This window comes from Dicentrarchus labrax, unplaced genomic scaffold (genome assembly GCF_905237075.1).
Source record: "Dicentrarchus labrax unplaced genomic scaffold, dlabrax2021, whole genome shotgun sequence".
Taxonomy (NCBI): Eukaryota; Metazoa; Chordata; class Actinopteri; family Moronidae; genus Dicentrarchus; species Dicentrarchus labrax.
In genome coordinates this window covers 2,287,662-2,300,862 of record NW_026136710.1, presented here as the reverse complement: position 1 = coordinate 2,300,862, position 13,201 = coordinate 2,287,662, and the positions used below count along the sequence as shown (strand labels likewise).

Here is a 13,201-nt window from a genome sequence, read left to right as displayed (position 1 = left end):
AATAATGAGAGTTAAATAATGTATTTTATTCTGAAATGCTGCTTATTACGTACTTTTGGTATTTTATTTTGATGGTTTTACTTTAACTTTAGTAAAAATGTGAAATGTTGGTCTGTATTTGACGTATTTCTGCACTGTGGTATTAATACTTTTATCTCAGCATTTGGTCCACTGCTGGTTATCAAAAAGAAAAACACATTCCTGAAATCAGAGAATTTTTGACATTTTTCCACGAAAAATTGAGCTGAACTGGAAACTTTATTGATTAATCTGCCAAATATTTCCGCCCTAAAGTGTCCAAAAGTAGTAAATGTCCATCATAAGTTCTCTCAGCACAAACGTCGTCTTCAGATTGTTTCGATTTGTCCCGACTGTTCCAAGAGATTTGATTCACTATCAAAGAAACACAGTAAATTCATCAGGATGAAACCAGAAAATATTTGATGTTTCTGCTTAAAAATAACTCAAATTAATATTAAATATGAAAATAAAGCTGCCGATTCATAAATAGTTAATTAGTGAATAGTTACAATTCTTAGAAAACATATGATCAGTTTATAAAATATGATACATCGGTTACAATGTATAAAAGATACCGGTAATACATCCTGTTGCTAATTCTGCTAGGATTAATTGACCCTTCCTAAGTCCCGCCCCTTTTTGTTCTGTGCTCCAATCACAGTTGAGAAGCCTCAGTCATCTTCCTCCTCTCCTGCACTGAGATATGCTAAATGCGGGGCTAATCTATGTTGAAAAAACAACCACATTTTAAACGTGACACATATATAGTCACATTAATCATTAATCGGAGAGTAATGTCGATAATCATCAGTTGGACCAACTCAACATGAGGTTGAAGCCTCACGTGGCTGCAACGATTAAATTAACCAGCAACTATTTTGATGATCGATTAATCGATTTGAATCATTTTTTGAAGAAAAAATGTCCAAATTCTGATTTCAGCTTCTAAAATGTGAATATTTTCTGGTTTCTTTTTTTCTTCTGAGGACAAAACGAGACATTTGAGGACGTCACCTCGGGATTTAGAGCAAACAACCAATCGATTAATGAAGGAAATGATCAACAGATTTATTGATGATACTTGTTGCAGCCGTTCCTGTGGCCTCTTTCAATCTTCCTCTTTAGTGAATAATCCTGGTCTGGATTTCATATTCCTGGATTTCACTTAACTTTAGAACAAATACTAACCAATAAATACTGATTGATCATCACTAGGCTACTGTGTGGTTAATCGATTAAACATGTCAGTAACTTATTGAGTAAGAACAGCAAAAAATATCCAGTTTCAGCTCCTAAAATGTGAGAATTTGCTGCTTTTTCTGTCCAATATCATCATAAACTGAATATATTTCGGTTTTCAGCTGCAGGACGGGGAAAAAAAAACCAATTCAAAGACTTTATAAAACATCTTTTCGAGCTTTTTTCAAACATTTCATAGAGCAAAGGATTAAATCAATAACTGAAGGAAAGAAGGAGAATAATCATACTGCAGAACGGATAGATTATCTTTATGAAAACAGGGATTTAAAAATATACAGTGACAACATTGGTTATTGCATTTAAAGTTGTTTTAATTAAAGGAGGTGTTATACTTTCACTCTAGGAAAAACAAAATGAAAAATAATCTGGAGGTCTGAGTCACAACTTTGTTTTAAGAAATTAACCTTTTTTTTTCTGAAGTCTTGAACTTCATTTACATAATACATTTGTTTTTCCTTTATAAGTATTTCAAAATATCTTTTTGCTGGTTTGTTCGGTAATATTTTTTTTTAAATTTCCTATAAGTAGAATCTCATTTCAATATAGTTTCTCTTCTTGAAAACAACAAAAAAAAAAAACATCCATCAGTGTGTTTCTGCCCAGGGTCTTCACGTGTTTTTGGACGATGTTACGTCAGATAAATGGCCCGTGGCTTTGGTGAAGACAGCCGTCCGTACATTGCAGCTCTGACCACGACAGAACAGAGAGGCTCATGGGAAGAAAGAAAACCTCCGCTCAGAGCTTGGAAGGTCAGAGAAGCTCCACTGTATCCGATGCAGCGCTCCCAGTTTTTGGACCCTTGTAGTGGCGTTTGGGAGCAAATGAGCATCGTTATAAGTCTCATATAGATCTGTACGTTGTCCCTGGTGGTGGCGGTGGGGGGGGGGGGGGGGCACTGAAGACAGTCCTCACCCCACTTTGTTTGGCCTTCTGGTTTCTGACATCCTCACAACACCAGGGATGCTCTGGTGTGAGGAAGCACTCTCCTCCTCCTCCTCCTCCTCCTCTTCGCCGCCTCGAAAGCCCAGATTGTATGTATAACATAAAACCCAGCTGATCCACACTGTGGTCGACTACTGCAGTCAAAGCTGTTAGTTTTAGTCCGCTAGCGAGCCCCCCCCCATCTCTCTCTCTCTTGCGCTCTCTCTCTCTCTCTCTCTATCTCCATCTTTGTTGTTCCAGATAATCCTCTCAGTAACTTCCCCCTGTAACATTTTTTGGGGTAATCTTTTCGATTAACTGCCCCCTTGCTGCTGCTGCTGCTGCTGCTTGCTGTAATGTGACAGCTCTCCATCTCTAATGCAACTTTCTTTACATTTCCATCTCAGGTTCATCTGACTTGCGCACACACACACACACGCACACACACACACACACACATTAAACACCCCCCCCACTGAGGAGAGACCTGGACTGGAACAGGAATACAATGGATGCTGTTTCTCTCCTTAAAACTGAGCAAGGAAAACATCTTAAACAGGTCGACTCCTGCGCTCTTTAAATATAAACTATGTTGCAAATAGGAAAGCATTCGTCCGGTTTCATTTTCTACTTATAAAAACCAATCTGCTGGTTTTAGTTTTCCTCTTAATTTTTTTTTTTGTATCTTTAAACAATAATAAAGCACTCTTTTTTAAATTTTTATTCTTTTTTTTTTTTTTTTAATCAGCCAATGAGAATTTCTCTCTCATTTAGTCCACTTATTATTTTAAACTTTCAGAGATTCACACAACCACTCCAACACCCTCAAACCCTACAAACTTTTTAGGAATAATACACCAATAATTTCCCTGCACATGTACTTTTTTTTTCTTTTTTTTTATATACTCCACAATACTTTAGTAGGCTATTACAGCACGAGTTGTCATGCACTTTATCTGTCTTCTTTTTTTTATTTTTTTAAATTCAAAATACCCCTATATTGCAGATCTGTCATGTAACTGGACTTTTTTATTATTTTTTTTAATTCTTCTCCTCAGTCGTCATCCACATCATCTCCCTCGGACTCATCCCTCCTCTCGTACATCTTATCCCTCTGCCTCTCCTGGATCTCCTTCATCTCCTCCGCGTATCTGGAGAAAGCGCCTCCGAACTTGCCCCAGGCTTTGAAGGGGATGGTGATAGAGTTCCTGTAGCTGGGCTTCACCTCGCTCACCCGCAGGAACACCCCGTATTTGTTGGACCCGACGTCGAAAAAGAACCGCTTGGAGTCCACCATGATGGAGGTGCCCTCGGGGAGCTCGCTGTAGCCCCCGGCGGCCATGCCTCCGGCCAGCTCCTCGTCGTCTCCCCCGTAATCATCAATGAGCTTCGCAAGGGCGTCTCTGAACTCTATGAGCCCCTGCGCCGGAAGGGCTATGGTCTGGCCGGCCAGCATGCCGCCCACGGGGCCCCCAACTCCGAAGCCAGGCCCGCGGTTCACGGTCTGCCGGATGCGCAGGAACCTCCCCCGCTGGTTCTCCTTCAGGTCCAGGTAGTACTTGCGGTTCTCCCGGACGAGAAACTCGCTCTTGAGGGCTCGCCTGGGCCCGCCGTCCTCCCCGACGCTCGCCTGGGCTATCTGCTCCGGACTGCTAGGCCCCAGCTGGGCGTAGTGCTCGATGAAATCCCCGAGGTAGTCACGGAACTCCGCCGCCACCGACAGGGAGAGGGTGAGGCGACTCTTGGAGCCCCCGGCCCCGACCTCGGCGATTTTGATGAACCTGCCTTTGCTGTTCTGCTTGACGTCCAGGTAGAACCGCTTGTTCTGGATGTCGAGGCGCTTGGACGCCAGCTCCTGGGTCTCCTGGTCCCGCTGGAAGTGCTGGAAGCCGCCGCCGCCGCCTCCACCTCCTCCACCTCCGCCTCCTCCCCCGCTGCTACCACCGCGCTCACTCCCGCTGTCTCCATCCGCCATCTTCAGCTCCACCATTCGGCTTCTGCCCCTCTCTCCTGCGTAGCTGCTCTCTGCGCGCACTCGACCGACGCGCGCCCCCGTGCTTCCACGCTCATCATGGGTGCTCGTCAGGGAGCGTTCTGATTGGCCCGCCCGTCCGCCACTTCGACGAGTTCACACGGTTACGGCTCTCTGATTGGTCTGTTGATTTTTTTTTTTAGTCACGTGTACAATCCCTCTGCAGCCATTGGTTCAGATTGGGGTTCCGTCTGCGTACTTCTTGTTTTGGGTTTTTTTTTTTTTTTTTTTTTTGGACTCTGGTTGTGAAATCTTGTTTTTATGACATAATATCTTGAAAATTATGTTTTTTAATGTTTTTTGGCTTCAGCTGGTAAAGTATGTCGACATACTTTGTTTTTCTGCACACAGTAATAATAGGAAATAAGATTGTTTTTATACCTACAAAGTAGTTTTGTGACCTTGTACAGTGGTTCCCAACCTTTTTTCTTAAGGGACCCCTTTTCATAGATGACCCCTGACATATTTTATGGATATTTAATATTATATTCAATGCACAACAGTAAAGAACAACAGATAAACGGTACAATGAACCCAAACAGTGAACACAATAACTGCAGGAAGTTTATCTTTGAGCAGATTATTTATTTGTTGCATCAGAAATTATATTTTTAGGAACTTTTTTATACAGTTCCGTATTCGGAATTGCTTTTAACAATCATAAATACTTAATTCAGTGTTTTCTCCCCCCTGACACTTGGCCTTTGGAGAGTGTGAGGGCTCTGTCTTCAAAGTTTAGATCATAAGTTTGAGTCTAAACATTAAAAATAACAATTTCATCTAGTTTTCTTCACAGTAATGAATGAAATTGGGAGATATGGACTCAGTGTTTTAAGTTTTCTTACACTCCTTGAAGTCAAGAAGGATTCGCGACCCCCCCAGTTTGGGAACAACTGTTTTATAGTAGATTTTAATGATATATCTTTCTTGTCATCGCTTGTGGAGCAACAACATCTTATAGTACAGGGTAAAATACTCTCTTACAAATAAAGGTACAGTCCTACATTTCATATTTGACGAAAGTAAAAAAGTAAAAGTCTCTCAAATTTCACTTTAGTAAAAGTATTTAACTGTTATTTGCAAAATAAAGTCAAAGTAAAAGTTCTCACTATGCAGAAAAGTGGCTCCTGTAAGTGTTATAAAATTACATCTTAAAGTATGTTATTGAATAATTTATACACATACATTAATGTGTAATTAGTTTTAACTATAATATACAGTTAGCTTGTTATTTTAAAAGTTACCAACATGTTCTGTATGTAAAATCTTATTTTGATGGAAATACTTAAGTGCAGTACATGAGTAAATGTACTTAGTTACTTTCAACCGCTGGTTAATTTTGCTCCACGCTGTCTTTGTGAGCTGATGTCAGGTGATAGGACCTTTATTTAAAAGGTAAATACAACAGTCATAAAATTCAGTAATAAAGTAAGAGAATGTACTTTTTTTAGCTGAATAATAATAATAATAATAACAACAACAGACATCGTGGCCACAAGTACAAGATAAAGTCATATAGTGCTACTACAGAAGAATAGTCCTTCATATTGTTTAGTGTACTGAACTGAACAAAGATGCATTTTATTTCTTTTTATTTGTAAGGATTTATTTCTCTTCTCAAATCGTACACAGTCTCACTTTAAGTTATATTAACAATAACCTTAAAACAACAGTTTGAATTCTGCATTTGCTTTGGAAATATAAACTGCATCTTGAATAGTTACCAGAGTAGATTTGACCACCATTTTAACTGACTGTACTTTAGTTATTTAATTTTAAATATTACATTTTTTTACTTTTTATTACTGTTAATTTACCTGACAGCTATTAGCTACTTTATAGATTGAGAATTTTTTAAAATTATATAGAAAGGTTACACATTAAATTACCCAACAGTAAACTTAACATACAGTTTACAACATTAAAATGCTGCTTACATCATAATAATAATAATCTAATATTGTAAATATATAATAATGAAGATGATTTAAGTGACTTTGATGCTTTAACTTTGTTGCCACTACTTGTTTTACTCATTATGAATCTTTTATCAGTACGAATGTTAACCTGCGGTCAACAACTACCTTATTATTGCATTCCTCCTCTCTGTCCACAGATGGCAGCATAGTTTCATTCGCCTTTCAGGTAAGTTTTCCTCTCCCACTTCCTGCCAGCTGGACGTGTCAGCAGCACCTGTGAGTGTGGAGATGAAACCACAGCTGAAATATACACCACTGCAGCTGCTTGCTTCACTTTAAACGCCCTCTGTTGTGTTCATCAGTGAGCACATTTGTTCAACGTGACACATGCTATATGAAAGAAAATACTTTATTTATACTTTATTGTAGTGTTTCCTTCATTATTATTCCTTCCATTGTTTGTTTACATCAATGTCCATTGCATGTTTATATATAAATATATAGACATCCACACACATATACATATACTTTTTTCACTAATTACAAAAGAATAGCATAAAAGATATAAAACACAACCACCTCAAACACTAAATCTAATAAAAGCTAATTTAAAAGAAAGGAGAAAAAGGGAAAGAAAATGAATGAAAGAAAGAAAACAAAACAAAGTGAGTGATGCAGTAGGTTGGGGAAGGTCCACTGGGACTGGGGAAAAGAGATCTGAGCTAACTTAGACTGAAGTAACATAATATTTTATTCTATCTTTGGGGGACATCTTAGTGCATTTTCCTCTCTGGTCTCTGATTCTAAAAGTTTATTTCTCCTTGTCTAAAGTTTGTCTTTCTCACCTGCTTCACAGCCGTCACTTGTGATGTATTAAAGAGCTGCATGTCGACCAGTTGTATCCTCCCTCGTAATTTAATACCCAACATATTTTCTAACTTCAAAAGGTTTTCCACCTCTTCCCAAAATGTACAAAATGTGTGTGTGTGCTGTTTGCTACTGCTTCCCAAAATCCTTTCCAACAACTCGTCTCTATTTGTGGGTCATGAAATATCTCATCCCTCCAGTATTTTAATTGTGAGTTTCCTGTTCTGTTTCCACTTCCAACATAACAGATGCTTAAACAAGTAAATAGGTAACTAATAATTAGAGCTGGATTCACTCCTGAGTGAGGTGTGATGAGCTGGTTAACCTTGTTCAGTGTTTGTACGCAGGGATGTTTGATTTTATATAGAAATACTGTAGTTAAGATTCCAGATTAAACGTCAGATTTTATTCAGTCATTTAACTCTTTTTGTATTTTATGTAAATATTAAAGTCTAAATCCTGTTTCAAATTCTTCTCCACATTACCAGGTACGTAATTCAGATACTAATCTGGTTTTATTTTTATTCATTTATTTACTTATTTATCCCCGGGGTCGAATTGGTTGCTTCACAGTTGCTAAAGTTTCTAAACAAATAAGAAAATATGTGCTTAATACTACAATATATAACAATCATGTATGGAAAATATGTAAATAACAACAGTTTACAGTATATTTGTACTATTGATGAGAATATTGCAGATCAAATATTAGAACCAGTGTTCATATAAACTTCTCTTTTGCCATTAAACCCACTAAATTCCCAGAAATATTACCGAGAACACGAGACTAATAACAGCTACTGAAAAACACACATTGTTCCATGATTCCTCAGCCATTGTGCAACATTAAAACCAGAAGCTGAAATCCAGAAAAACAACCCTGTTTTCAGCTTTGTGACGATGCATTTTCCAGCTAATCCCAAGAGGGTTTTTAAATAGATTATTTAGCTCAAGAAGTTTCACAACACATAAAGGAACTCTTCATCCTTCAACATCAGCACATCTGGAGATACGAGGTTTCACACTGGAGAGGAAAGGTCGAAGGTAGAAGAGCAACTGAAGCTGTCAGATAAATGTAGTATAAAGTATTTACCTCTGAGATCTAGTGGTGGTTCCCAACCTAGGGACTAGGACCCCCACTAGGGGTCGCTAAAGCTTCACAGGGGGTCAAGAGGTCTTCATGATTTTAAGATATGTAGGCAACTTTACAAATACACACAGTAGGCCGATATCTCAGTATTTGGGACAAGAACCAGAGACAAGAAAACACTGAATTTGTCAAAAAGAAGCCTATTAAATCTGTATGTTTGTTAAAGATGATAAAAAATACATAGTATAGACAGAAAGTTGTATAAAAAGATCCCAAAACAGGAAATAATCCGCTCAAAATTCATCCAAATTAAATGTTTTACACAAACTTCTTACTGTTACTGAGTTCACTGGGTTCATTGTACAGTTTAATATAATATATAATATCCATAAAAAAGTCATTTTACTGAATGATAGAAAAAAGGGTCTCTAAAGGAAAATGGTTGGGAACTACTGGAGTAGAAGAATAAAGTTACACAAGAAGAAAATTATCAAGTATTTTGAATCTGTATCTGAGTAAATAACAAAAACACAAATGAAGAGACATCTGGAGAATAAGTGAATTAAAATGTTAACCTAAACCTCAAAAGAGGACAAATTACCTTTCTCACGGCGGGCATTTTGACACGAGGGTAAACCCAGTGAAACTAATTCTAATCCTCACTGGAGAGGAACAGAGCCTTAATCAGTATCACTGGTAACACTTTATATACTTTTATATCTTTAAAAAAGCATCATATTTTATAAACTGATCAAATGATTTATATGTAAAATCTTAATTACAATATAAAACTATAATTTTTCCCTCAAGTACAGTACACATACATATATATAATACAGATAAATAACACATCAGATAACGTGTAAAGTTTTAATAATGAGTTTATTTTAGCAGTTTGATTTCACAGTTACATAACAACAAAAATCTAATAAAACACTTCATAGATTCAAATTTAAATATATCCAAACTATACATCCGTTACAAGCAGAGATACAAACACTTATCACAATATTGCACACGAGGAACTGTTTCCATCCTATTAGGATAACGCAGGAACATTTTTATGTTCAGGAAATAAAATCGCATTTTGTCTGACAAAATATGAAAGTATTAAAAGTAGCTGCAGTGACCGAAGGCTCAGTAAAACTGAGGGTAGGTCGGGTAGGAGCCCATGAGCTGAGCGGAGGCCGAGGGCAGCATGACTCCTGGGAGGTTGTTGTACTGGTAGAAGGAGTCCAGGGGCAGAGAGGAGCTGTACTGGAGGCTGTGTGGGTGGACGTAGGAGGCTGCAGCCGGGCCCTCCGGGGCTCCTGCTGAGTGATACCTGGGGTACGGAGCCGGTCTGTAGGCCTGCAGCTCGGGGTAATGCAGCAGCTGGGAGGCGACGTTGGCCTGGCAGGCGTGAGCGAGGGCGTCCTGCACCGTCCTCTTCAGCTTCATCCGCCGGTTCTGGAACCAGTTTCTGATCTGAGGAGAAGAGATTTAAAAGTTTAGACTGAGGAACAATAAAATGTCTTGCAAACAATAAAATAAAATAAAATAAAATAAAATAAAATAAAATAAAATAAAATAAGATAAAATAAGATAAAATAAGATAAAATAAAATAAAATACTTTAATATAACATAAAATAATATAATATAATATAATCAAAAATAATATAATATAAAATAATATAAAACCAAAAGAAAAAAATAAATCAATAAATCAATAATAAAAAAATTATAATATAATATAACAAACCAAAGATTGTCATGTAAAAAATAAATAAATTAGAATAAAATAAATAAATCAACACAAATATATATAAAATGCTGACTCCTACAAATAATACAAAATAATTACACAAAATCAAATAATTTTTTTTGGTAAATATATAAATCAATTAATTAAAAACAAATAAATAAAATTTGAAAAATATTAAATACTGAGTCAAACCTTCTTAAAACTCCCTAAAATATTTTAACCACGTTGTTAGAGCATGAGAAATTTAATTTCTACAATCAAAAAATGACAAGAATTTGCCTATTTTATGTATTCAGTTAACTGTTTTTTATTTTAGGTACTTCTGTTAAATTTTTTTAAAATCATTTTATTGTCTTATAAGTACATTTTGAGTCTAGAAATACTGAAATCAGCTCATAAAAAACTCCTCATGAAGTTTTTAGTTAGAAAGCTAACAAATTCTCAAGAGCTTAGTGACCTCAGACGTCCGATATATTGATATCAGATTGAGGATGTCCGATATATTGATAACAGATTGAGGATGTCTGATATATTGATAACAGACTGAGGATGTCTGATATATTGATAACAGATTGAGGATGTCTGATATATTGATAACAGATTGAGGATGGTTACCTGTTTGTCCGACAGGTTGAGCTTCTTGCAGAGCTCGGCTTTGTCTTGCGTTCCCAGGTAGGCGTTCCTCTTGAAGGCCCTCTCCATGCTGCTGATCTGCTCTGCCGTGAACGCCGTACGGGGTCTCCTCCCCAACAGGGGGGACGCCGGAGGGGTGGAGGCACAGTCCGCGAGGGTCGAGGGTGAGAGGGAGCGACTGCCTTCGCTCTCGTACCCGGAGGTCTCCTCCTCCGTCCCGCTGCTGAAGCCCGCCTCAGTCACTGGAGACACCAATGAAGGAGAAATCAGTGTTAGATGAGGATGTTCGGCTTCTCAACAATAAAAAGAGACTTAAACAATAGTTACTAGTTCATTTTAAATCAATAAACTAATCAATTAATCAACTAATAGTTTACTTGTACTGTTATATTATATTTTATAAACTCTTTATATGTTTTATATGTAAAAATCTTGTTGTAAAATAAATCTACTGAAATAAAAAGTACAGTATTTGTATCAGTAGAAGTATAAAGTAACCATAAAAATACAGTTTTACACCTTATTTAACGTTAATAGATAGTTAATAAACATGTAATAAATAGTTTAAAACACACTTAAATCATTTTAAGTAGATATAAGTGAATATAAAATAAGTTTTCACAGGGAAAGTTATAATTATTCAATAATTAACACTTTAAATGTCCTCAAATCTGCTTATAACTGCATTACAGTGTGTTTATTAAATGTTTGTTAAAAGTATAAAGTAGCATAAAAATGGTATTCCTGAAGTTAAGGTCAAGTACCACAACTTTTTACTTACAGTAGCCTATAAAATACTTTGTTTTAGACCCTTTTAGCATTTATAAGCAGCATATAAAGATGTAATTAGTCATTTTAAGTAGATATGAGTTAAAGAGTAAAATGTGACTTAATAGAGGAGGTTATTTTTCATTAATAAAGACTTAAAATGTCCTCATAGCTGCTTACAACGTCATTATAGTGCGTTATAAAGTATTTGTTAAATGCTTGTTAGAAGTTTAAAATGGGAATACTCGAGTAAAGAACACAAATGTTTACTTGCAGTTACCTTTAAATACATTACTTTATTCCCTATTTAGTGTTAATAAACAGTATATAAACATTAAATAACTCATTTTAAGTAGATTATGTATTTGTATCTGTGTATTTGTAAAGATATGTCTCAATAGGGACTTAAAGTTACTTATAAAATACATGTTTAACTACTCTGTGGTCTTACCTGGATTACTGTGGGGGGTCTGGTGCTGCAGGGAGCTCGGGCTGAAGGCGTCCCGGTTCTGGCTCCTGGTTTCTTCCTGTTCTGGGACATTTTCAGACTTCTGCCTGCAGTAAAAACCCGGCAGACTCTCTGAATGTGTCCCACAGGTCTCGGGTCCGGAGGCCGAGCCGGTCTCGGTCCCCGCCGGCTGGCTGCTCTGAGCCATCCACTCGATAGAAAAATGTCCCCTCATGTCTCCTGAAGTCCCTGAGAGAGTTAAATCCTTTAAAGTTCTTGTTCCCAGGAGGTTTCCTGTCCTGGTGCTGGAAGAGAGTCCTGACTGAGCCCCATTCCATGATCAGAGCTGTATTTATAGGGGACATCCCTCCTCATCTGAGACTCCCTCAGCCCAGAGATCAAAGCACACATCCTCCCCTCCCTCCCTCCCTCACTCCCCTCTTTTAGTTTTCACAACTGGAGTAATTAAGACGTCTCATTCAGTCTCAATGAGGCTGTTACAACGAGGCTCCAGTGAGTCTGGGAAGGACCCCCACCTCCAGCTCCACCTCCCCTCCTTCCTGCCTCCCAAAACAGATAATAGACACACCTCAGCCCAAAGTGTCTGCACCTCCCCTACAGCCGTCCATACTGTAAATAAATACATACAGACCCCTGAACTCTGTGTTCTTCTCTGTATAATCAAATGTTCACAACAGATTTGTACAGTTTTTATGAGCATCTGTGGGATCTTTCTTGTATTTTGGGTTCCCGGCAGATTTATTCTTCATCAAAGAGACAAAATGAGAAGTCAAACGATGATGTAAAGTCTGTTTGAAATGTAGAAATCAAAGCACAGAAAGTCTGAACTTCATCATTTCAAGGCAACTTTAAGTCAAACTCTTTTAAAAGGTTGAAAAAACTTGAAAGTTTTAGAAACAAAAAAATCTGTATTTCATAATTGAATATATATAATTTAAGCATCAAATCATGAAAAATAAGGTTCTCTGCTCTTCTTTTTGATAAAAAGTAAGTAAAATACAAAATTTTCTGTTTATAAAGTTTTTCTAAAGAAGAAAAGTAAATAATTTCAACAAAAGATCAGAAAAACTTGTTTTAGTTCATTTCAAAACTTAAACGTAAACTCTAAATAAGTTGAATAAAGTTTCTGTAACAGTAAAACACATTAAAAACCTTTATTTATACACATTTTAACGGAATTTACATGGAATAAAGTACAAATACAGAACAAGGACTGTAAATTGCAAAGAAAACCACAGTATATATTTCATGGCAAAAACTTGTATTTATACAGTAAAATATGGAATAAAACTCCAAAGAGCTTTTCTTGGTTTTATATTTAAAATAAATGGAATATGTTTCAGTTTTGGACTTTTAATTCTGCTTTTATCAGAGAATATTTGAGTCTCAATCTCAGAAATAAGCTTCTAAAATGTAAATATTTGCAGCTTTTCTTTGTTTCTATGTTTGTAAATTGAATATATTTGTGTTTTGGAC

At 36.8% G+C, this 13,201-nt stretch overlaps 2 protein-coding genes across 2 annotated transcripts; both read right to left on the bottom strand.

Annotated features, from left to right (window-relative positions):
• Positions 1 to 1,508: 1,508 nt before the first annotated feature.
• On the bottom strand, positions 1,509 to 4,223 carry purbb (purine-rich element binding protein Bb). The gene has a single exon (XM_051412430.1). It carries the CDS (start codon positions 4,190 to 4,192, stop codon positions 3,257 to 3,259), a length of 936 nt encoding a protein of 311 aa, XP_051268390.1. The 5' UTR covers positions 4,193 to 4,223; the 3' UTR covers positions 1,509 to 3,256.
• Positions 4,224 to 8,973: 4,750 nt separating this feature from the next.
• On the bottom strand, positions 8,974 to 11,939 carry ved (ventrally expressed dharma/bozozok antagonist). Its single transcript, XM_051412432.1, has 3 exons — positions 11,708 to 11,939; positions 10,471 to 10,730; positions 8,974 to 9,577 (listed from the first exon to the last, which is right to left on the bottom strand). The coding sequence occupies exons 1-3, from the start codon at positions 11,937 to 11,939 to the stop codon at positions 9,248 to 9,250; spliced, it is 822 nt and encodes a 273-aa protein (XP_051268392.1). The 3' UTR covers positions 8,974 to 9,247.
• Positions 11,940 to 13,201: the final 1,262 nt, after the last annotated feature.